Genomic DNA, 23,551 nt, shown 5'->3' on the forward strand with positions numbered 1-23,551 from the left:
TAAAAGTATTCATTACTTTCAAAAAAGAAAGAAAAAAATTACTGTCCCCAAATGTTTGAACGTGTATATTGTTACAAAAGATTTCTATTTTAAATAAATCCTGTTATTTTTTTTTTTTTTTTTACTTTTTATTCATCAAAAAATCCTGAAAAATGGTATCACGGGTTATAAAATAAATATTAAGCAACACATAACTTTGATAATATTGATAACAAATCATCATATTAGAATGATTTATGAAGGATGTAACACTGAAGACTAGAGTAATGGCTAATGAAAATTCGGCATTGCATCACAGAAATTATTTATATTTTAAAGTATAGGCCTATTCAAATAGAAAACCATTATTTTAAATTGTAAAAATATTTCACAAATATTGTTTTTGTATTGTTTTTCGTGCATTTTTGATCAAAATAACGCAGGCTTGATGAGCATAAGAGACATCTTTCAAAAAACATTAAAAATAGTAATGTTTCTAAACTTTTCCAAATATATATGACCATTACACACACACACACACACACACACACACACACACATATATATATATATATATATATATATATTCTTTCTCTCTCTTTCTCTCAAGGTTCAATAAACTCTGAGAAGTCTGAACATTGTGTACTTGACTAACATGATGGAGTGTAAATGTTATCTTTGTCACAGTCAAAAGATCGATCAACAAAGTAATCCAGGTGGATCCAGATACTGTGACCTGCTTGTAAAATTACAAGAATCACTTGCAAATTGTTCATGTCTCTATGATATCCCATAAGTCTCGGGTCCCTCCTTTCGTGGAAACTGCACGTCTGATTACTTGAAAAAATGTGTGCACTTCAAACCCCTAACCCTGCAAAAGGGATTTCAATAAAGTACTACTATATAATTATGGTCAAAAGGAGCACAATTTATGAGCTATAAATTGATCATCAGCTGTTTGAGCACAATAAGTTGATCTTTCAAGTCTTCCTGCAGATTCTGGTGAGTCAGTGCATGTCTGCTGGGGCAGATGTCATTGTCTGTCGTCGGTGTGAAAAGGAGACAAAGGCAGATTTGAGGGATAGTTTGTCCTCTCCAGATACTGCAGTCTCCATTATCATTGGGGAAGCAAAGTGCCAAACCAGTTCTGAGGGGTCTTTGTGCTGCACTGAGTCATGCTCGGCTGACTGGCCCTTCTCCCCTATTGATCGATTAACCATCTATGGCTGAGTTCTTTGGACTGTGCCAAAAGACAAGTCATAATCCATATTAACGTCTGTAAAAGAAAGGAAGCAGGAATATTTGGATCTTGGATTAAAAACTTTTTACAGTTAAAATATTTAATCATCTCACTCATGTTGCTGATTCATAACAGTTATCTTGAAATCCATTATAATGATTAGTCAGTGTACTTGTTATTTCCCAGAACACAAAGCTCTGTCATCTTAGTCAGAGCAAAGGAGTCTCCCAGAACTTCCTTTGTTAAACATTCTGAATCATCAACATGATCTTTGATCATCTAAGGTTTGTAATTTGTGTTATGTTCTAATGAAGCAATTAAGTCAATGGCATGCTACTGTTTCAATTTACAAGCTTTGCAGCCTATACATTGGTGATTAACTAATGAAAATATGAATTACACACATTTCCAAGAAAGCATTATTTTATTATGTAAATCTATTAAATTGCATGCTTACTGAAACGTAAATTATTTCAGAGATATAGGAAGGAGGAGACATCCCACTCATAGAAATCTGATCAATTTAATATTTGCTCTCTCTCTCTCTGTCAAGATTTCATGTTTCTTTGGCAGTAAAATTAGTCTTCTTCTGTTCGGGGTGTTTTGTGGGTTTGCCATTCCAAATTTGGAAGAAGAATCTGGCTGGTATTTATTACTGAGTTTTGCAGGTCAATGAACTGTGATCTTCACAGCATTAAACTCTCAGGGGTGTGGCTTCACTTGGCAATGAAAACAATCTCTTATCACTCTGCTGATCTGAACTTCTTCAGCTATTTCAACCTAATTAAGAGTACGAACAACCCAATCATTACATTTGTCATGGCTTAGGCGGTTTCTCCAGTAACTGGTTTGTTGGCAGAAATCAGACTCATTATAATTGCTGAGATGTTTCTGCAGACAGCACTAAATCATCATGCATCATATCATAGACATAAAGAGAATAAACTTTCCCACTGAAAAGTAAACAGAGTTTTAAAAGGGGGAAAAAATAATTAAATTAAAATGTTATTAAATAAAATGAATGTTCACACAGAATGAATATTCTGTTATTAAGGCAGGGTATAGGCAGTTTGTTTCTAAAACACTTTTTCCCAAATTTGTCTTTATATAGCCTACCAATACATATCTAAAATGTAAGTACTCTGAAAAGCAGAGTAAAAATCGAGTGTCTGTAGTCCTCTCAGGGCTGCAATAAACACAGCTACTCTTTCCATTCGGGACGAATGCAATGATTGGCTGGGCGCCTGTCACTCTCCCTCGCTACCATGGCTACTTGAGATGCATGGATGGGCTATTATCCATCCGCACCAACGTTTTTGACCAATTTTTAAAACCACACCCGCCCGCCATACGCTGATTGGGCGATACAAGGCGCTGTTGATGACAGCCGCGAGACTAGAAAGCTCTCAGAATATCAGCAGTGAACTCCGTCTCCGATCGGTGCGCAGGGAAAAAAATAAATAAATAGCCTATAAATAAACGTACTAAAGCAAACCTGACCTTATCTTATTTTCATTGTAGCCTAATAGAAAACGCATTTTGGCACATAATTTCAACATGCTGCTATGGGGCGCCGTTTGTAAAGCGGCTCACGCTGAAAATAACAGCAACATTTTGTCACATTTAGCTTCAAACAATGCAAAACTGGTATCACATCACACACTTGTGATGCACCATATTAAACGTACCCGTCTTGTGGCTGTCATGAACATAATCTGCTTCGCAGGATTTGCAAATTACATAGCCTGCACTGGTGTCATACTGATTTACCACTTTGTAAAACTTATTCCAGGCAACACTTTTCTAACCTTCTATTTCCTTTGTTTTTAATTCTCCTTTTTTGAGTTTGTCACGTACCTCCTTCGCCGGCGTTGCCATCTCTGATAATAACAAGCAGTCTCATAGACTCGACTAGCTGCCTGATGAAAATTTGACTATTTCAAAGTGTGGTCGATTTTTTTTTTGATGTAGGTATAGTCAGATAACAATATTTCACAATGTATACATATATTTTTCATTTGTTTGGTTCAACCGCCCGCCACCCGCCCGAATTTAATAAAAAAAAAAATTTCGTCACGCCATCCGCCCGATCCGCGGTTTATCTGCGGAGTCCGCGGCTGTAACCGCCAACCGCGCATCTCTAATGGCTACCACCCCTGCTGCTACAGGAGCAGCCCACATGTGCGCAACCGGTTGACTCGCTCATTTCGGTACCGGCCGGAAGCTAGGAAGTCTCACAATTATGGCAGAAAAAGAGCAGTCAAAATTCCCAGTACCACCTGTACCTGCATATATAGTCAGCGCAGGCAAACAAGGCAAAAAAAGGGGATGTCACTCCATGCACTGCATGCGCTCCTCTCCGCTCTTCGCTGGTAAATGCGTCCTCCAGCTGAGCGGTCGGCATCAGTTTTGCCATCAGGCACACACGCAAGGTCTCTCGCTCTCTCCCTCTCTGCCGTGCTCTCTCACCTTCACTTCCTCCTCACAATCATGAGTAGATCCACAGCTAGATCAATGAGTATAGAAGCACTATGATTACAATGACCTCCGATTGAAGTGTCACAAAATTCTGAAATTATCATACATTATGGGATTTTTTTTCATTATTGATCGTACATCGTACAGAGGTCAAAATTATCGTACGTCTGGCAACACTGGTCGGCATCACGCGTTCATGTGTTTTGGGGGCGTGGCTTTGGAAGGAGCCCAGAAGGGAGGGGGTGGGAATTTCTCTGTTGGATACTTTCAAAATCCAGCAGTGTTCTGCTAGTTTCTCAAACTTACCTACCCTGCCTTTAATTCATCTCATGCAGTGTTGTTTTTGTTAACTAAAACTATTACAATCATTTTGGTAACTGAAATAAAGCTGAAATCAATGTCCTCCTTCCCATTCACACTGATCCACTAAAAATAAAATGAAAATGTATTCTATTCATTGGCCTGTACTATATAACACAGCCCTAATGTCATTCCAAACCTATATTCTAATTATTCAGGGGGAAATAAATGTAATGTATATGTTCATTCTGCTTTTATAGCCTATATAACAATGATTCATGGTCAGTACAGCATATAATGAAGTGCAAAAGCAGACTATATGTGCTATATTTGAAGTATTCTGCAGAATACAGAGAGAAGAATAAAGATAATTAGATTTAAGAGCTGGATAGCATACGTTTCTCAAGAGCGACATGAATGTATAAATGGCAATGATATAAACCGGAAAAGGTTTTCCTTTGCATTTTTTAAAAAGTTTCACGTACATGCGTCAACATTGTCAAAACAATCCCAGTTCACACTTTTACAGTCTATGGTTCACACTGATACACAAAAGCAACTAAAAACGCTGTATTTTGTATGTCAGGCCAATAGATAGCGTTTGTAAAGAAACTTTGTAAAGAAACACTACACGCCTACTGAAAACGTGATACGCATGCTCATGACGTAAACGTTTGCACAAATTTGTGTTTTTGTAGTTTACACAGACAATATAGGAATCATTTTCAAAAACTTGCACTTTGATACCAGTTTTCAAAAGTTTGCGTTTTCAGGCCAACAAAACATGTTACCATGTAAAATAAATGTCTAAAATGCATAAAAAGTTTTTTCTATTTTTAGTTTGTGCCGTTGAAGGTTTTTCCAAAAATTCTGCGTTGTTTGTGAAAAATGACAGCATATGGGTATCAAAACAACATGAGGTTGAATAAATGTATAAATCTATTACTTTAAAGTGGTTAAATACTCAAATGAGTGTTTAATTAAAATCTTTCGCAAAGTTATTTTTTCACCCCATAAGCATGCATAGTCATCAGCTTCAATGCCATTTGAGTGCAGTGTACATTTTATCTACACTGAAAGTATGCAATGCATCCCAGCTCATTGTAACTTTTATCTAGCATTATCTTTTGACTATTCCCATAAGCAGAGATACCTGATCTCATGGGTGCATGGCATCTGCTCTCTCATGTCACGTCTACACTGCACTGTAAAAAAATGCTGTTATGCAGCTGTTTGCCAGTAGATTTAAATTGATGTATATTTACTGGCAACAGTTTTGTTCAAAGTTAAATGAACATTAAACATTAACAAGTCTTTGTCTTTACAGAATAAAACTATAAAATAACAATCTAATGCAAAGCATTCTGGGAACCAGAAATCTTCATCAACCTTTTTCTGTTTTTTTTTCTTCAGATTTTGGTTCCCATTAATGCTTTGCATGAGGCTTATTTTAGTTTTATTCTGTAAAGATAAAGACTTGTTAATGTGTAATGTTCATTTAACTTTGAACAAACTGTTGCCAGTCAATAACATCTATTTAAAACTACAGTAAGTTACAGGCAAACAGCTGCCAGTAATACTGTAATTTCTACAGATTTTTTTTACAGTGTGCAGTTTAGATCTGGCTCTGGAGCTGTTCTGTATCTATACTTGCTCCCTCCCCTAGGCAATTATCACAGACGGAGACAGACCTGCTTTTGGAAAACTTCGTGTTGTGGCACACATGGTTTACAGGCTGCTTTCTTCATGGTGCAACTCTCTAACATCATGCAGCACCTAAGGTGTCAACAGTAATCACTCATGCCTGCTGGGTCAGTTGTCTCGCATCTAAAGACCATTGCATGTTTGTGTGTAAAAGGAGTATTTATGTGGTACATTCTTTTAAAAGGTGTGCTGACTTCTATATGAGAACATGCTGTTCAAAAACACGTCCCACTCGTCCAGATCTGGATGCACTTAAACAAAGAGATTAATTTCCTTATTTTACTTCTGCAGAGAAAAATAGATTTTTGGCAATGAGAGATGAAGCAAGAGCCATGTTATGCAAAGGATGTTGCCTGTGGTTACAAACCCAAGATTACACAATATTCACATAAGAACTGACCGAGCATTGCGCAAGTTAAATGGGTAAATTGGCCAACGTCCATTTGCTCTAACAAGGGCTGGAAAGGATGTATTACGTAATACAACAAAGAGGTAGAAAAATTGGCATGCTTGTCAGACATGACATAAGGAGGACTTTGTTGGACATTTCATGTGAAAGTCCTCTGAGCCCACCTAATGCATCAAGTGATCACATGACTGACTGAACTGAACTGAACTGAATCCATTTTCATTTCTGGTGAGTGAGCAACACTCATAGACAGTAAAAGAAATGGACAGAGCGATCTCATTGGAACTCAGTTGAGACAGTTGAAGCCCACTTTTAGCGATTTTTGAGAACTTCCGTTCCTGACGCGCAGACTCAGACCGACTCAAACTAAGCTTGATGACGTGAGCAACCTGTCTGACAGACGTTAATCTTCTAGTAGCTGTGCGTGAAAACTGCCAACGTTAATCTTGCAGAGACGGGGAACTTGAGCAAAGAGTTCTTTGGCGTGAGTGAGCAGGAGTAAGAATTCCGTTGCTTTTATGGACTCATCTATGGGCTTCTCCCTTGACGGGACGTCCCCCCGATTGCCTGCGAGCTTCTCCTCCTGTCTGTACGGTAATTTCTGTACAGCGCGACAGAGAGTCGAGTGGTTATGACGCAATCGTTAGCCTATTTTTACTAAATCTGTTTCTACGGGGCCATAATGTAACATAGAAGGTAATGGAGCCCTTTATACATTGTCGTGTTACTTTAGAAATAAACAATGGACAAATGGAGTCTTTAAACGCCTCAGATGTAAAGTTATTCGCTGTCAAATTGACGCCAAAATGAATGGGAGTCAATGGAAATGCTAACGCAAGTGAAGTTCTGCTACAACATGGCGGCACCCGGCCGGCTTCAACTTCCGGTCGATGGATTACCCCCTTGGCAACACTCAAGGGGGTAATCCATCGACCGGAAGTTGAAGCCGGCCGGATACCGCCATCTTGTAGCAGAACTTCACTTGCGTTAGCATTTCCATTGACTACCATTCATTTTGGCGTCACTTTGACAGCGAATAACTTTACATCTGAGGCGTTTAAAGACTCCATTTGTCCATTATTTATTTCTAAAGAAACACGACAATGTATAAATGGCTCCATTACCTTCTATGTTACATTATGGCCCTGTAGAAACAGTTTTAGTAAAAATAGGCTAACGATTGCGTCATAACCACTCGACTCTCTGTCGCGCTGTACAGAAATTACCGTACAGACAGGAGGAGAAGCTCGCAGGCGATCGGGGGGACGTCCCGTCAAGGGAGAAGCCCATAGATAATGAGTCCATAAAAGCAACGGAATACTTACTCCTGCTCACTCACGATAAAGGACTCTTTGCTCAAGTTCCCCGTCTCTGCAAGATTAACGTTGGCAATTTTCACGCACAGCTACTAGAAGATTCACGTCTGTCAGACAGGTTGCTCACGTCATCAAGCTTAGTTTGAGTCGGTCTGAGTCTGCGCGTCAGGAACGGAAGTTCTCAAAAATCGCTATAAGTGGGCTTCAACTGTCTCAACTGAGTTCCAATGAGATCGCTCTGTCCATTTCTTTTACTGTCTATGGCAACACTCAAGTCAAATTCTCTCATGCAGTGCCAACACTTGTTATAGCGCCCCTGGTGGTGTACATAGATTTCTCCCATATACACTCACACATTCACAAAATATAGCTGCCAACTCTCACGCATTGGCCGTGAGACACCCGCATTTGATTGGTTTCACACGCTCACACGCCACACTCCCGATTTCTCACGCTGAAGTGTCAACCCGGGCGGTCAAATGCCTGGAAGATGAGTTTATCTATATATCTACCTGTTGAGCCACTCGTGATCGACTAGTTATACCGCAAATTCGTTAAAAATCTCCCGTTATTTAGAGCGAGCGTGCATGCGAGACAGAGATTGTGCTCCAAACCGCATAGAGCAGTGTTTCTCAACCTCTCCTGCAGGGACCCCCTGACAGGCCATGTTTCTGTTTTAACCCTGAAATGGCACACCTGATTCAAGTCATTAAAGGCTTAATGAGTAGTTGACTAATTGATTAATTGAACTATTCCTACTCTAATTACTCATTAAGCCTTTAATTACTTGAATCAGGTGTGCCATTTCAGAGTTAAAACAAAAACATGGCCTGTCAGGGGGTCCCTGCAGGAGAGGTTGAGAAACACTGGCGTAGAGCGAGCGAGAGACCGCCCTCCCCCCCGTCAACAAATCTCACTCGTCTCTCGTCTCTACCCCCCCCCCGGTCAACAAATCTCACTCGTCTCTCGTCTCTACCCCACCCCCCCCCCCCCCCCCCCCCCCCCCCCCGGCAACAAATCTCACGCCGAGCAAAACTCAAAAGTTGGCAGGTATGAAAATATGAATTCTAAAACAGCACATTAGCAGTTAATAGCAAAGTTTTCGTTTATAATAATAATAATAATAATAACACAATTCATTAAAAAATCGGGAGCTTTTTTATTAATCTATGAGGCAAAACTGTTCTGAGTAAACAGACTTCGTATAATGTGAAAATGAAAACTCAATGTTATCGTTCATATTTATATGTTACACTAGGTAAATTAACGGCGTCTATACAACATTAAAATGTAACACCGTAAGAAGTGTTAAATATCTATAATGTCTCCGTCTCACTTTTTTTTTACCTCATTTTCCCTTCAGGCAGTTCGTCGGGCAGCCTTACAGCGCTGAAGAGCACATTGTACCGTTTGAAGGACCCTTTTCGGTTTCCGCCATCTAAGAGCTGGTGGTGAGTTACTGTCACGAACAAATAATAACGAAATACATATGATATTCGTTTATATATGCACTTTAACTTTATCCAGAAACATTTATATGTTTTATACACAGGTGGATTGCACATCAAGATGCAGATTTTCGTGAAAACCCTCACGGGGAAAACCATCACCCTCGAGGTGAGGCGCAGATGAGCCGCACGAGACAGCTCGACACTTTATTATTTGATTTAATTTCAGCGTTTGACTACGTGAGGCCAAATTATTGTGCATTTTAGAAATCTTCGAATACAATAGTATAGGATATGTAATGTCATAACGTAAGCAAAGGCCTTTTTTTATTGTTTTACGGAAGCCCTAATTAATGCTAATGCTATGTCATGTGGCACATTACAGGCGTCTGGAAACAAATGGAAAATGTGTCTACAAGTTGATGTTTTAAGGAAATAATAATATTAGGAATACATTTAAATACAGTTATGCATTTTTTTTTAACTTCAATTACCTCCCGTTTTACAGCTACCTTTATTTTATAGCTAACATGAATGTATGGGTAACGCTTTATAAGAAGGTTGAACAATACTTAGACAGCATTTATTTTAATGTTTGTGTTTACTAATACATTAAGGTTAAAAGTTGTATCTGTGATACGAACATAAACACTTTTAACTAACATCATCATGCCTAAAGAATATATTGTCCATTGTTAATGTTTGTTAGTTATTTAACTAATATTATCAAATGAGACCATATTGTAAAGCATTACCAATGTATTATAGGTGCCAGATGCAGTGTATGCATTAGTCTTTTTTACTTAAGGTAAAATAGGTATCAGTTTAAATTTAAAGATGTTAACTTTCAACAAAAGGAAAAAAAAAACTAAAAATGTCGGACAAAATCAGTTTGTGATTTGTCTCCTTTTACATTTGAATTGACTGAATAACTATTGCTTTAATGCCGGGTACACATTGAGTGATTTTGGGCTGTCCCAGACGAAAGATGACCAATCGTGGCGATTTCTGTGGTCATGTGAGAGAGGTTCAAAGATATCCTGCGATAATTTTCTGACAGTGTCATAAATTTAGCATGATCATCTCAGTGTGTTAGCTACTCGGTACGTTTGCTACTACTAGCCAGTAAACATGCAACATGAAATGGCGTATTGATCGACACGACACTGTGCTAAAACTACCCGCCTCAAGCTCCATTTGCCTCTTATCCCTAGCCATGACCATGTTTATATTCTCTTTTACTACCTCCTTTTTTTTCAGCACACATATAAACAACAATTGCCAAAGAGCGATTCATCTTGCTCTATTTCTTTACCACTAGCACATGCTTATGAAGTTTTCTTTTATACACACTTGTGCCATAGCCTACGATTCAATAGGTGTCATCATCGCGCAGTCTACATACATTTCGTACCCAAGTTTATTAGATCCATGTTGTACAGTGTGATTTGTAATATTTAGGATAGCTGAAATCGCTGCAGGCATTAGTGCAGTTTACTGTTATGTAATCTCTATTGGCCTCAATGTTTTATAGGTTGAGCCCTCTGATACCATTGAAAATGTCAAGGCAAAGATTCAAGACAAGGAAGGTAAGTTGTGTGCGTGATGCTGTGAACTACAAATTAATAGTAAGTGAAGACAAAAGACTGACTGCTAAATCTCTTGAATGCAGGAATCCCTCCTGATCAGCAGAGATTGATTTTTGCTGGTAAACAGCTGGAGGATGGACGCACCCTGTCTGACTACAACATTCAGAAGGTCAGTGAATAAAGATCCAAGCTGAATGCTCATTCAGATTTATAGGTTCTTAATCTTCATCATACTGCACTGCACAGGTTTTCAAATAATGTAATAGACTTTTAAGCATCCAAATGAACATTGCGCTCGTTCATCTAGGAGTCCACTCTGCATCTCGTGCTGAGACTGCGTGGTGGTGCTAAGAAGAGGAAGAAGAAGTCCTACACCACTCCCAAGAAGAACAAGCACAAGAGAAAGAAGGTCAAGCTCGCTGTGCTTAAATATTACAAGGTAGGTCACCTGTCAGGCATCAGGCATGCATTGTGTTCTGCTTCGGGAGTTGTCAATATGAACTAAGTTTTCTGTCTTGACCCTCAGGTTGATGAGAACGGCAAGATCCACCGTCTGCGCCGCGAGTGTCCCGCGGATGAGTGTGGGGCCGGGGTTTTCATGGCCAGCCACTTTGACCGTCATTACTGCGGGAAGTGCTGCCTGACTTACTGCTTCAACAAACCAGAGGACAAGTGAAGTACGGTCCTGACAATATGCCCTGTGCTACACGGGAGATTCTGTTCTGGAGTTTGTACTTTGTAAATAAAGTTGTGGCCTGCCACATTTAAAAATGAATCTCTTGTCTTCTGATTAATCCCTTGGTTTTTTTTTTAACCTATTACACTGACATGAATAAATAGAACTTTAATTCTTGGTAACAGGACATGCAAACTACTTTAGTAACAAAGTATAATTTAGAGGTTGTCCTTTTGCTTTGTAATATTCAGTCCCACTTTATATTTAGAAGTTTATATTTATATTTTAGTAAATTTGTTACTATGCACGTATTGTGTACTTGATTTTACTTTGTACTTGCATATTTTAAAAATAATTTAAATAATTATTAGATTGTGTAATTACACTTGACCCCACCCTTAAATCCACCCATGCCACCAAACCTGTCCTTAACCATACCTGTCACCCACCTTAATAGCAGCAAAAGTGTTTTGCAATAGAATATGAGCATAATAAATACTGTACTTATGAGGTCACCTAATAGGAAATGTGACCTAATATTCTTCCCTACCTACATTGTGACTTGTGTACACTACTGGTCAAATGTTTTGAATATTTGATTTTCTTTTTGTGAAAAGTCTTATGCGGAAGACTGGAGTAAGGATACTGAAAAATCAGTTTTGCATCATAGAAATAAAATGTAAAAATATATTTAAAAATCGTGTAGATTGTAATTTTTCACAATTTTACTGTATTTTTGATCAAATAAAACATCCTTGGTGAGCATAAGAGACTTCTTTAAAGAACTTTAATAAAAATAGTAATTATTCATTTACTTTTTTACCAGTATTATATGTATGTATGCATAATATATATAATATATATATTTCCGTCTTGACTTGATCCCTTTCAAGTGGGTTAAAGTACTGTTTAATGTATTATGAAAGCTCTATTGTGGGATAAAGGTTGAAATATTTACTTTGTAAAGAAAAGCCACCATGAAAACCTTTCAAAGAACACATTTTGAAAACACGACTCTTCCTCATTTTTTATTTACATTATAAAACACAATTATTATGTACACTCCTCAGTGTTCAGTCCTTATATGGAGAGTCAAAATGAAGTCAATCCAATTTTACTGTTTTTTTATTATCTGTTGGTGATGGTGTAGGATTGCTACAGCAAATATAGTTACATCTTTTGCATACGCATGTGTAGGCTACTACATGTATACAGTACAGTATACTGATGCGCCAACTGCAGTCCCTTAAAATCCTGGATCCCAAGATATTTTCTGTTTCAACTCAGATTCGGTGTAACAAACTATTTCATCCCCGGGTTTGTATTGTAGCTCGTCATTATCTAAAGAAAGGCCACATTCCATGCCTGTCCTCACCGTCTGAACATCATCCTTCAGATGTTTCATTGTTGTCAGTGATCCTGAAGGTAGAAAACAAATGAATGGAGAAATCAATTCAAACAGCAAACATTTAACATGTCAAAAACCCAAGCTGCATAACCATGGCATTTATCAGTACTGATGCATTGGTTTACCTTCCCAGAGAATCTCTCTTCCTCGAATAAGTCTAAATTTCATCTTTTTGTCCAGAAGGCCCTTCTGAACTCTACAGCCAGCCACTGGGATCTTCTTTTTCCCGACCGTCACATCAAACGTGGCCAGAACTGAGGCCTCGCCTGAAGCGTGAGGGGGAAAAGAAACATTCAAGGGCAAGAAAGACAAATAACCTCTTTTTTATATATACACACAAAGCACTAGTTTGTTTTAGTCAATGACTTATCAGCAGAACTTTGACATTCACATCACAGAAGTATTTTTGACTAATTGATCATGCTTTTACTTGCATCTCCATTTAACACATTTTATGATATTTAAATCTCATTTTACAGATCAAAATCAGCACGAGAAAATCTGTAGATTATATCTGAGCCTGGGCATCAGGGGAAAATGACTGGTGAAGTCCGCCCACAAATGTTGGCTTAGTCATTTCATGAGCTAAAGAATCAACCCTTAACCACCTGGCTGTGTTCCGGACATTTTGACCCGAGATAAGATTTTCTTTTTCCCGAAAATGCTAGGTAATGTTATCTCATTGGACTAAAACTTACTGACTTGACTGCCTTACTGACACAGGGTATAAGAGTGCAACAGTAGGGTGCCTGAAGGAAAAAATCCATTCAATTTCTCCATAGGGAAATTGATTTTTAACGATAACTTCTAATCCTTTAAAGACAGACCTGCTGTGAGCTTCGCGGTTTGTTAATCCATGGTATTTGCTTCTGTTGAAGCGGTTAGCCTGCATCATTTCAATAGGCTTTATGCCGAGTGTCACGTGACCAAGCCGGAAAACAGATCACATCGCTTCCGATTCAGGTCTTTTGTATGTGCTTCATGACATTTTTTGCGGTTTTACTCAAGATAACTTAAAAGGAGCAAGCAAAAATGAGCATAACCAATGTCCCTCGCATGTGCAGATTGATATTTAAAAGTTTTTTAATTTTTTTTCTTCACACTAACGTTTAGATATTTAAATAGCATAAAACACCAATAACAAAGTGAACTTAGTAGGTTAGCTGATTACCTTAAAAATCCATAGATATCGTAGTTAGTTCTTACGGCCGTTAACACTTTCTCTGACAGGCGGATGCAATGAGACCTGTTTTCCGGTTTGGTCACGTGACGCTCGGCATAAAGCCTATTTATTTTTTTAAATAAACGTGTTTAACAGTGTAATTCCTGGTGAAAACTACATTAACCATGATGCTCTACAGACATTTCCACCAATCAAAGAGTTGAGACAATAGATATCCATAATAAAGGCTAGATGTCTCGTCCGCGCTGCTGGCCAATGGAGGTCGATGTCCGCACCTGGCGGCCATCTTGTCACAGGCAGCTCGCTCAGTCGTAACATTGTGTTTTAATGGTGCATGTACTTTTTAAATAACCATAACTTGCTCAATTTTCTACCGATTTTCAAACGGTTTGTTTTGATATAAACGCCAGAGATGTAGTTATGACACTGCATGCTTATGAATAATAAGTGTATAAATAAATAATCATCCAGAATTATAGCCACGTTAATAACGTTTGTAAGAAACCAAACCGTTTGTAAATCCGTCAAGATTTCAACGAGATAAGAGTATTAGTGTTAGTGCTGATCACTCATCTTACATCAGGCACCACAGAGCCCGCCAGAAAGCTTGCCTGTGACAAGATGGCCGACAGTGATGACGATAGAGACTCCGCCGTAAGACATCTAGCCTTTATTATGGATATCTATGGTTGAGACAAGCAAAACGTGACAAAAGAGCCCTTTAGCTCCGCCCACTCCCATGAAGCACTGCACATGACGCAATCGAGTCGGTTTCCCTACGCTCTCAAAACATTGAAATATTTGTATATATTTCTTATTCGTTTTTTAATTTGATTATGCTCTTCGTATACATACCTATACTTCATGGGATTGTAGTTCTTTCCCTCACTAAAGCCATTAAGAACACAGTCTTGTACCTTTGTATTTTTGTCCAATTTTCAAATACTTTTTTGCTTCAAATCAAAGTTTGTAATGTTATGATTGACCTTGTGGCTGGTTGGCTTGATTCATGGCTTATAATGGTTTAACAATGTTTTGTATTTCTTTTTGGAAACGATTGATCGTAGGCCTCATTGATCTGAGCTTATGTGCCTCCGTTTTTTGTTTTTTTGATGTGAATAAGCTTGAGAATTGAGTCTCAATTGAAAGAAAACAGGTTGACAAATGGTAAAATGGTAAATGGACTGCATTTATATAGCGCTTTCACAGACCCAATGGCCACCAAAGCGCTTTACATTTGCCTCACATTCACCCATTCACACACTCATTCATACACCGACAAAAAGATTAAATCCAGTATTTGGTGATAATAACATCATAATGAGAGATTGGCAAGCAATTTAAAAGGCCGGTCATTTTTGACCCGGTCCATCAAGTAAATGATTTTCAGCACATGTTAATAGAACAAAGTTCAATGTTAAAATCAACGTGTGATATTAAAGTTAAACTCACCAACGATATTTTCTTCAGTGGTTGGGGACAGTTTGCTGCTCAAGTCGTCTTTCAGTTCGTCTATGAGTTTGTAGATGACTCTGTGTAATCGTAAGGGAATGTCCCTCTTAGCAGCCATCTGCTGAATCGATTTATTTGCATCAACATTGAAACCATATATGATGCCTGACCAATGATGGAGAAAAAGAGAGAATACAAGAAAATGACCAAGTCTGACACTTTAACAAGGCAAACAAATAATGACAACAGTAGCAGTCAATTCAAGGGCTGTAAATGAGTGGTTCTCAACCTTTTAGACTTCAACGCCCACCTGTGCCAAAGGCAATATTTGAAGATCCCACTAGATTTGCTGCTGATTTTCATATTGCTATATTTATAGACATTTTGAGTGGCAATATATATACACAGTATATATATATATAGGGCTGGCAAAATTAACGAGTTAATGCACACCGCCAACTTGCTTACCTGAGAACGTCTCTGCCAAGGTGATGTCTTTTTCTGTGATGTCGCCCACACCAAAATGTACCACATCCAACTGACACTGGTCATCAGCATCATAACTTTCCAGGATGTTCAAAATAGCCTCCACTGAGCCGTCAACATCCCCTAAATAACCAGACGAGTACAGCCGGTCACAATATATTCTTAGCATTCTGAATAAAATAATACAGGGAGGAACTTCATTTTGTCCATCATGATATAATATTATTGGTAAGTCACAGTAAAATAGAAGGTAACATTTTATTTTAAAGGTCCATATTAGACATTCTACTAACTATAAGTAACTTTGCAACTACATGTAAGCTCTCATTAGAGTATTAGTAGACTGTTTGGTTAGGGTTAGTAGAATAAGTTGACATGTAGTTGCGAAGTTACTTATAGTTAGTAGAATCAATGTCTAATCAAAATAAAGTGCTAGCATAATTTTTTATCTTTTATAATTTTTGCCTCTATCCAAACAATGGATTGAATCCCGCCCCACGTTTTTTCTTTTTCAATAATCCGTTTCACTCGGATGTACGTCACACTATGGAAGATTTGTCGCTGCTTTCATTACTGTTTCCCACCTATTAAACTTTGTTGCATTTCAGAGACTGAGAAATGTATTACATTTTTGATGAAAATAATTTAGGCAATATATAAACTGTGCACAATAGAGGTTATTTAGAATAAAAAATATATATATTTCACTTGCTCTTACTGTCAACAGCCCTGGTGAAATGAAGAATCATCATCTCACCTTTGATGATCACGGGCAGCGTGAGTTCCTCCATGTCAGTTTTCTCACTGGCCCGGTGGATGAGTTTGTGTTTGTTGGCCCGGTACATGGCCGCCCTCCTCTGTCTCCAGGAGAGATGGGCCATGCTCTCCCGCTCTCTCTTGTAGCTGTCGTCATGCTGCTTCTGCTTGGCTTCGATGACCTGCTGGTCTTCTTTCAGCTTGTCCTGCTCTTCCATGTAGCTGCGCCACTCCACCACCTCACGGGCCCTTTGCTAAGAGAACGAACTATGTGAACTACGCCAGTGTGGAGGTTAGCCAGTCATAACATATATCATTTACAATACCAGAATGTAAATATGGTTAGCATAAGAGACTTTTTTCCCGATACATGATTAAAAAATCGTAATCAACCCAAACTTCTGACCGGTAGTGTATAACATTTAAGATAAAAAAAAAAAAGCTACAAAAGTGTAGAATATGACTCTTTAAAAACACAAGCTTAAGGATACCTCTGATTCCACCTCCAGGATCTCCTCACCAGCAGAGGGAAGATCTTTCCAACCCACGATCTCCACAGCGATGCTGGGCCCGGCCTCACACACATCCTGATCGTGCTCATCAAACATGAAGCGCACTTTAGCCCAGCACTTTCCTGCCACCAGCGTACAGCCCTTCCTCAGAGTGCCACGCTGGATGATGGCCGTGGTGACAGGCCTGTGAAACACAACAGCTGATGTGACTGATGCCTTGATGGCAGTGATATAAGTGTAGTTCTTATTGATCTCTCACACTGTAAGGACAGGTCTCGTTTACACTCACCCTCTGCCTCTGTCTGTGCGGCTCTCGATGACCGTCCCTTCTACCAGGCCTGTGGGGTCACCCTTCAGCTCCAGGACCTCTGCCAGTGCCACCGTGGCTTCAGCCAGCTGTAATAGATTATCCCCCTGCAGAGAAATTACACTCTAAATGCTGCCATGTTCACATATAATAATTCCAATATCATGTGATGAGGTACTACCGTCACACAACTACATATGGATTGGAGAGTGAGCAAAATAAACCCTGACAAAACCCCAGACTCCCCAAAAATATTTAGACACCTAAGCCACGGCAAAAAAGTATAAATGTTATTGCATTAGACGCAAAAAATTATCAAAAGTGGCTTTTTTTTTTTTTTTTTTTGCAAGATGTTTTACAAAAAGAAGTTTCTTGGGTTTTACATGATAAAAACTCATACTGTTCAAAATTAAGACAAATGTTTGGACACTTCCTGGTTGTCACATGTTATAAGAACAACTTTAGAACAACTACACCTGTGGTTACTCTGCTAAAACTAACTTCATACAATTACAAACAATCACCTTGACAGTCGGTTAACCGTCTTAGCAAAAATGGCTCAAAAAGGTAAAATGATTTCTGAGAAAAGCTTGTACAGCATTTGTACTGCTAGGTTTGATATTTTTCTATTATGTGACATTTTATCCAGTGACATTAAATATTTTTAAAGGCCCACTGAAGCGCCTTGAAACAAGCTATCATTATTCAATGTGTTGACGTAATTTCTGAAACAGGAAGAGAGGGCGGGGCATATCAAATAGCTCCTCCCCTTTTTAAAAACAGTCAATAGCGTTTAGTTTATATCACAGCTCGTTCAGAGCCGCTGAGCTCGGTAAAGCTCTAACCGTTTCTACTCTAATCTCTTCCATATCGCTTTAAAGTACAGCATTCTGAGGAGAATGGCTCCGATATTTTTTCTGGTCTGCGTCGACTCACGCATATGATCCGCTCTGTGCTGTCGTGTCTCTGGACCGGAGCAGACTGTGTGCGCGCTGTGGCGGTTCACGTGACACTAACGTGAAACCAGTCTTCATTCTCCCCAATGGAAAACATATTTACACAGTCTGAATCGTTCCCTATCCCCTATTTAGTGCACTATGTGTTATGTAGTAAATAGTACATGTGTGAACAAATATCCGCCGCAGCTTTAGCATCAATTTATAATGTAGGAGGTGGAGCTTCAGATTCTAGAGAGCATTTGATTGGACAGAAAATCTGATGAGAAGCTGAAGCGCAGAGTGATGTCATCAAAATCATTGATCCATATTGGCGGAAGTGAGAGACTGTAAGTTTTGAATGCTTATATCTATATAAATGCGTATTTTGTCATTGTTTTGGAGCCCACTAGCTTATAGATAACAGTTAGGTTAACATGTTCATACTACAAGCCAAAAAACTTCAATTTTCAATTTATGGGGACTTTAAGGGTGGCATAAGAGAAGTTCAAATATAAGGCCTTCACTGTACCTTTAATGCAGACACATGGATGGCCTGTATTTCCCCACCAAACTCCTCACAGACTACTTCATGTCCTACAAGCTCCTCTTTCACACGGTGCGGGTCAGCCTGAGGTTTATCACATTTATTCACAGCGATGACGATCGGCACTGCAGATAAAAACACACATTGAATCTTCATACACACAATAAACAAAACAACTCCAGCTGGATCTCAAAATGTATTTTATATATATAAAATAATGTATAGCTAGTCCAAAATGAATAAATGAATGAATATGAATATAAATTAATTAATATAAAAATCTAATTTTCCTAATAATTTTTAAATTGCGACTACCTTTGGCTTTTTTTGCATGCTGTATGGACTCAATTGTCTGTTTCATCACACCGTCATCGGCTGCCACCACCAGGATGACGATATCAGTGACCATGGCTCCACGCGCCCGCATGGCAGAAAACGCTGCATGACCAGGTGTGTCCAGAAAAGTGATCTTTTCACCCGAGGGCAGCTGAACTGAACAGGACACAGACTCATTTTATCACAAGTCCTTTACTTGGTGGTACAGAGGATGCCAAACACGGCATTTGTCTGAAAGAAAGTACATACTGTAATCTTGGGAAAGAATTGATTGTTTTTAAAGGAAATCTGCATTTCGTCTTTAAGTTTAACCCTCAGAGACCCAAGCATTAATATTCATGATCCTTGAAGTCACCATGCATCTTAAATTGACCAACCTTTTTTTTTTGCCTAAATTCAATCTGTTTATCATATAAAGCGAACAAGTCTCTTCAGAAAATTTGGACAAAACCAAAATTCATATGGATTAGTTTTATGATCTCTTTATGAACTTTTTGAAGCGTCAAAGTGGTAGATGCGTAGCTGTCAATGGAGGGACAGAAATCTCTCAGATTTCATCAAAAAGATCTTCATTTGTGTTCTGAAGATGAACTAAAGTCTTACGGGTTTGGAACGACATGAGGGGGGAGTAATTAATGACAGAACTTTTGGGTGAACTATCCCTTTAAGCCTTTTCCCATCACTAAATACTAAGTCAAATACTTACTTTGTAACTAGATCATTTGTTTTTGTGTGACTTTAGCAAGCTCTGGCAGTTAATGTTCAACTCTTTCCCCACCAAAACTGTTGTGACTGTTGTCAAAACTTATTTTTCACCCATATTTAGTGAAGTCAAGGTATTATTTAATTGCTTTATACAAACATTGCAATTGTGCAACACTGGGTCTCTGAGAATAATCAGAAAATCATAAATGGCAGTGATATGTTGATGAGTTCAGTACCCCGGAAGGCTCCGATGTGTTGTGTGATTCCTCCCGCCTCCTGAGCAGCGATCTGACTCTTCCTCAGGCTGTCCAGAAGGGTGGTCTTTCCATGGTCTACATGACCCATGATGGTCACCACTGGAGCTCGAGGGACTAACTGAGCGGGATCTGGGGGAGGCCTGACAATTCAAACAGGTTTTTAGAAATCTCTGAAAATTATACATGTAGAAAACGATACAAAAGTCAGACAGCTGTATTATTAAAATCGTCCTCACGTTTTCTGGATATCTTTGTTTTCTCTGACTTTGGTTTCAACCAGTTTGGCCCATTTGTGTTTCATTCCCGATCTCTTTACTGCCTCTTTTATCCATTTCTCCTCCAGCAGTGTGTCGGGCTCCAACTCGTCCAGATCGACTTCTGTGTTGAGCAGGGCTTCATAGACGTGATCTAAAGAGGGGGGACGATACAGATATAACATCTGTGATCACCATTTGGGGACATTCAGAAAAAGAAATTAAATTGCACTAAATTGATCAAAAGTCTCAGTTAAGACTTTTACAATGTTACAAAAGATTTTTTTATTTATTTAAAATGCTGTTCTTTTGAACTTTCTATTCATCTAAAAAAATGCATCACTCTTTCTACAAAAGTATTAAGCAGCACAACTGTTTTCAACATTGATAATAATAAATAAATGTTTCTTGAGCAGCAAATCAATGTATTAGAATGATTTCTGAAGAATCATGTGACACTGAAGACTGGAGTAATGATGCTGAGAATACAGCTTAACCATCACAGGAATAAATTACATTATAAAATATATTCAAATAGAAAACAGTTATTTTAAATGGTAATAATATTTCACAATATCACTGTTATCACTGTATTTTTTAAATTATTATTTAAATAAATGCAGCCTCTGTGATTATTCCAAACTTTTGACCTCCAGAATATTAAAAAAGAAAGCAGTTCTTAAAAATTTTAATAATATTTCACAAGATCACTGTTTTTTGTGTATTTTTCATCAAACAAACACAGGCTTAGTGAGCATAAGATACTTCTTTTTTTAAAACATGTTGTCATGATGTATATATATAGCTTGAAAAGACAGAAACTCCATCATAAGCTCATCTGATTTAGATCAACACTCACCAATGTCTTTATTCATGGCCTTGGCGAGTTCAGCCACAGTCATCCTCTGTTTGATCTCCACCTCCTGCTTCTGTTGTTTCTCTGGCTTCACTGGTTTCGATTTGAACTTCTCACCTTTGAATTGGCCCTTATTCTACAATAAAACAAACGCAACATGTTTTGCTCACTACATGCACACAAGGCATCCAAACAATCTGGTTTGTGCTGTAATCTGTAATCTTGTGATCTACATGGGAATGCGGTGACCCTTCTGATAAGCATTAGTGAAGGGTTCAACATTTTGAGGCTGACCTGTTTTGCAGCCAGGTGTCGGACCTGAAGACAGGTGGACGACGGGGGTCCAGGGACCCAGGCAGGGGGAAGACATGGACTCCCATGATGCCAACAGGACCACGCAGTCCTGCCAATCAAGCCTGATATCCGCTTCATTGCAGATTTTCTAGTTATAATAAAAAAAGCTTCAAAGTTCATATTCGAACAATGAATATAAAAATATAGCGTTGATCCAGGACAAGGTCAGTACAATGACTACAATTAACAATTGCACTATATCTTAAAGACAAAACACTTTTAAAATGATGAGAGGCATCATGAATAGCAGTATAAGTTAAATAACTTGTAATAACATGCAAATGTTATGATACAACAAATTAATCTAATACTAAAGTTGATTACTCACTTTGTACTTTGATACCATGGTTCATTGATGCTATAATACCATGAAAGTTTGATAAATGCAATGGCACTGAATGATTAAAGAACACCATTGTATTACCATGGCAAATATGTTCAAATAAAATGGTATTACCATGAAAAATGTCATCATCATCACCATCTTCATCATAAAAATATTGTCATACCAAGGTACTTGTTGTATCTTTCATATAATGCTGACATTATACAGTAGCTCAAGGCAGATTACCAGACATTTTCCTGCATGTGAGAAACTTACTAAACAAGAGAAAATACACTTACCGCTGAATTCATTCAGTATACAGAAAGGAAAGCAGAGACGAAAAGATAATCAGTTTAAGCAAATAATATCTCAAGTCAGATGTCATTTCTGCTGTATGGGCGCCGCCATGACAGTGTATCCCACAATGTATTGCGCAGACTGCAGTTCTCACACACACACACACACACACACAAAACACGCGGTGGCGACAAAATCCACAGAGTCCATGGAGCTCCAAAAACACAATCATATAGATATATAATAAGAGTAAAATTAACTGTAAACATGCATAAAATACTCAGAAGCATTTGTAATAAAACATGTGTAATACCCAACACAGTATATTTTTAACACATCGTTTTATACATATTTTTTATATTTCATATCTTGTCTATTAATACATGTAGGCTACATCTTATTTATAGCCTTGGCTTGTAGCCTATTTATATGCGTTTTATATTTATTTATAAAAGCTTTTTCGGTGTACTGGACGCTTTACCAAGACAATATCTTGCATTATAGCTATCAATCTGATTCTGAAACCATGCATTGTATACTTTTTTCTTTTTCTTGCCTTCTTATTTTATTTTAAAAAAAAAATTATTTGAAAATGTGTGTAAATATGTATCTAATTTAATGTTACCAATGTTTTGGCAATGCAAAACCTCTTCAACCATGTCAAAAATGCTACTTGATCTCGAATAGGAAGTAGGCTACTGGTTACTTTTCTCAGCGCTCCTCCGGACGAACCAATCACAGTCTTGCGAGATAAATGATTGTTTGTTTGTTTCTCCTCGGTGGATTTCTATTTGTCCTTCAGATACAATCAAAATGTGTCCAATATACTGACATTTAAATGAGGATTTCTGAACCACCAAACGCCCCTAAAACCACATTTTGTCTTACAGTAAAGTTGTTTTTTATTTAATCAAAAAATCATACAATCTTTTTATATATGTTTTAAATCACTTCTGCTAACAAATGCAGGAAACATGAGCACAAAGCACCACAATATGAGCAAACAAAAAGGCAGTTTTCATAATTTAGAAGGAAAACACGATAAAATTAGATAAAAAGCAAGATACACAGGTAACCTACTCTTGAGATATTTACTGGTTTGAACAAATACTAGGTGCATTTATGCTAAAAATAAACAACAAACCACAGACACACTATTCTGCAGGATAGGAAAAATGACTGTAATATACAGTAGTCAGAACAAATGAGCCACAGTTTTGATGCTACATGCACAGAGGGACTCTTGTATTTCTTTCTTTTTTATTTTACTTTCATGCAATTTGTAATTTGAAAAAAGTGAACATAGAATAATTTAACACATGAAATGCAAACAATTCAAAATACATTTAAAAAAGAAAGAAAGAAAGAAAGAGAGACAAAATAAGGAAAATAAATAGGCCTAAGTGTCAACCAAACCAAGACAAACTAAGAGTTGTAGTTAA

The 23,551-nt window shown here is 38.0% G+C and overlaps 2 protein-coding genes across 2 annotated transcripts; one reads left to right on the forward strand and one right to left on the reverse strand.

Moving 5' to 3' along the window:
• Positions 1 to 8,789: 8,789 nt before the first annotated feature.
• rps27a (ribosomal protein S27a) lies at positions 8,790 to 11,238 on the forward strand. Its single transcript, XM_056267018.1, has 6 exons — positions 8,790 to 8,877; positions 8,979 to 9,043; positions 10,409 to 10,463; positions 10,547 to 10,632; positions 10,771 to 10,902; positions 10,990 to 11,238. Exons 2-6 carry the CDS (start codon positions 8,996 to 8,998, stop codon positions 11,137 to 11,139), a joined length of 471 nt encoding a protein of 156 aa, XP_056122993.1. The 5' UTR covers positions 8,790 to 8,877; positions 8,979 to 8,995; the 3' UTR covers positions 11,140 to 11,238.
• Positions 11,239 to 12,349: 1,111 nt separating this feature from the next.
• On the reverse strand, positions 12,350 to 22,251 carry mtif2 (mitochondrial translational initiation factor 2). Its single transcript, XM_056266959.1, has 14 exons — positions 22,112 to 22,251; positions 21,428 to 21,575; positions 21,137 to 21,269; positions 20,260 to 20,431; positions 20,003 to 20,163; positions 19,041 to 19,217; positions 18,711 to 18,850; positions 17,226 to 17,350; positions 16,916 to 17,120; positions 16,426 to 16,678; positions 15,651 to 15,791; positions 15,183 to 15,347; positions 12,673 to 12,813; positions 12,350 to 12,558 (listed from the first exon to the last, which is right to left on the reverse strand). The coding sequence occupies exons 2-14, from the start codon at positions 21,563 to 21,565 to the stop codon at positions 12,386 to 12,388; spliced, it is 2,124 nt and encodes a 707-aa protein (XP_056122934.1). The 5' UTR covers positions 21,566 to 21,575; positions 22,112 to 22,251; the 3' UTR covers positions 12,350 to 12,385.
• Positions 22,252 to 23,551: the final 1,300 nt, after the last annotated feature.

Source organism: Rhinichthys klamathensis, unplaced genomic scaffold, assembly GCF_029890125.1.
Source record: "Rhinichthys klamathensis goyatoka isolate OS25496 unplaced genomic scaffold, OSU_Roscu_1.1 h1tg000254l_1, whole genome shotgun sequence".
NCBI classification, from domain to species: domain Eukaryota; kingdom Metazoa; phylum Chordata; class Actinopteri; order Cypriniformes; family Leuciscidae; genus Rhinichthys; species Rhinichthys klamathensis.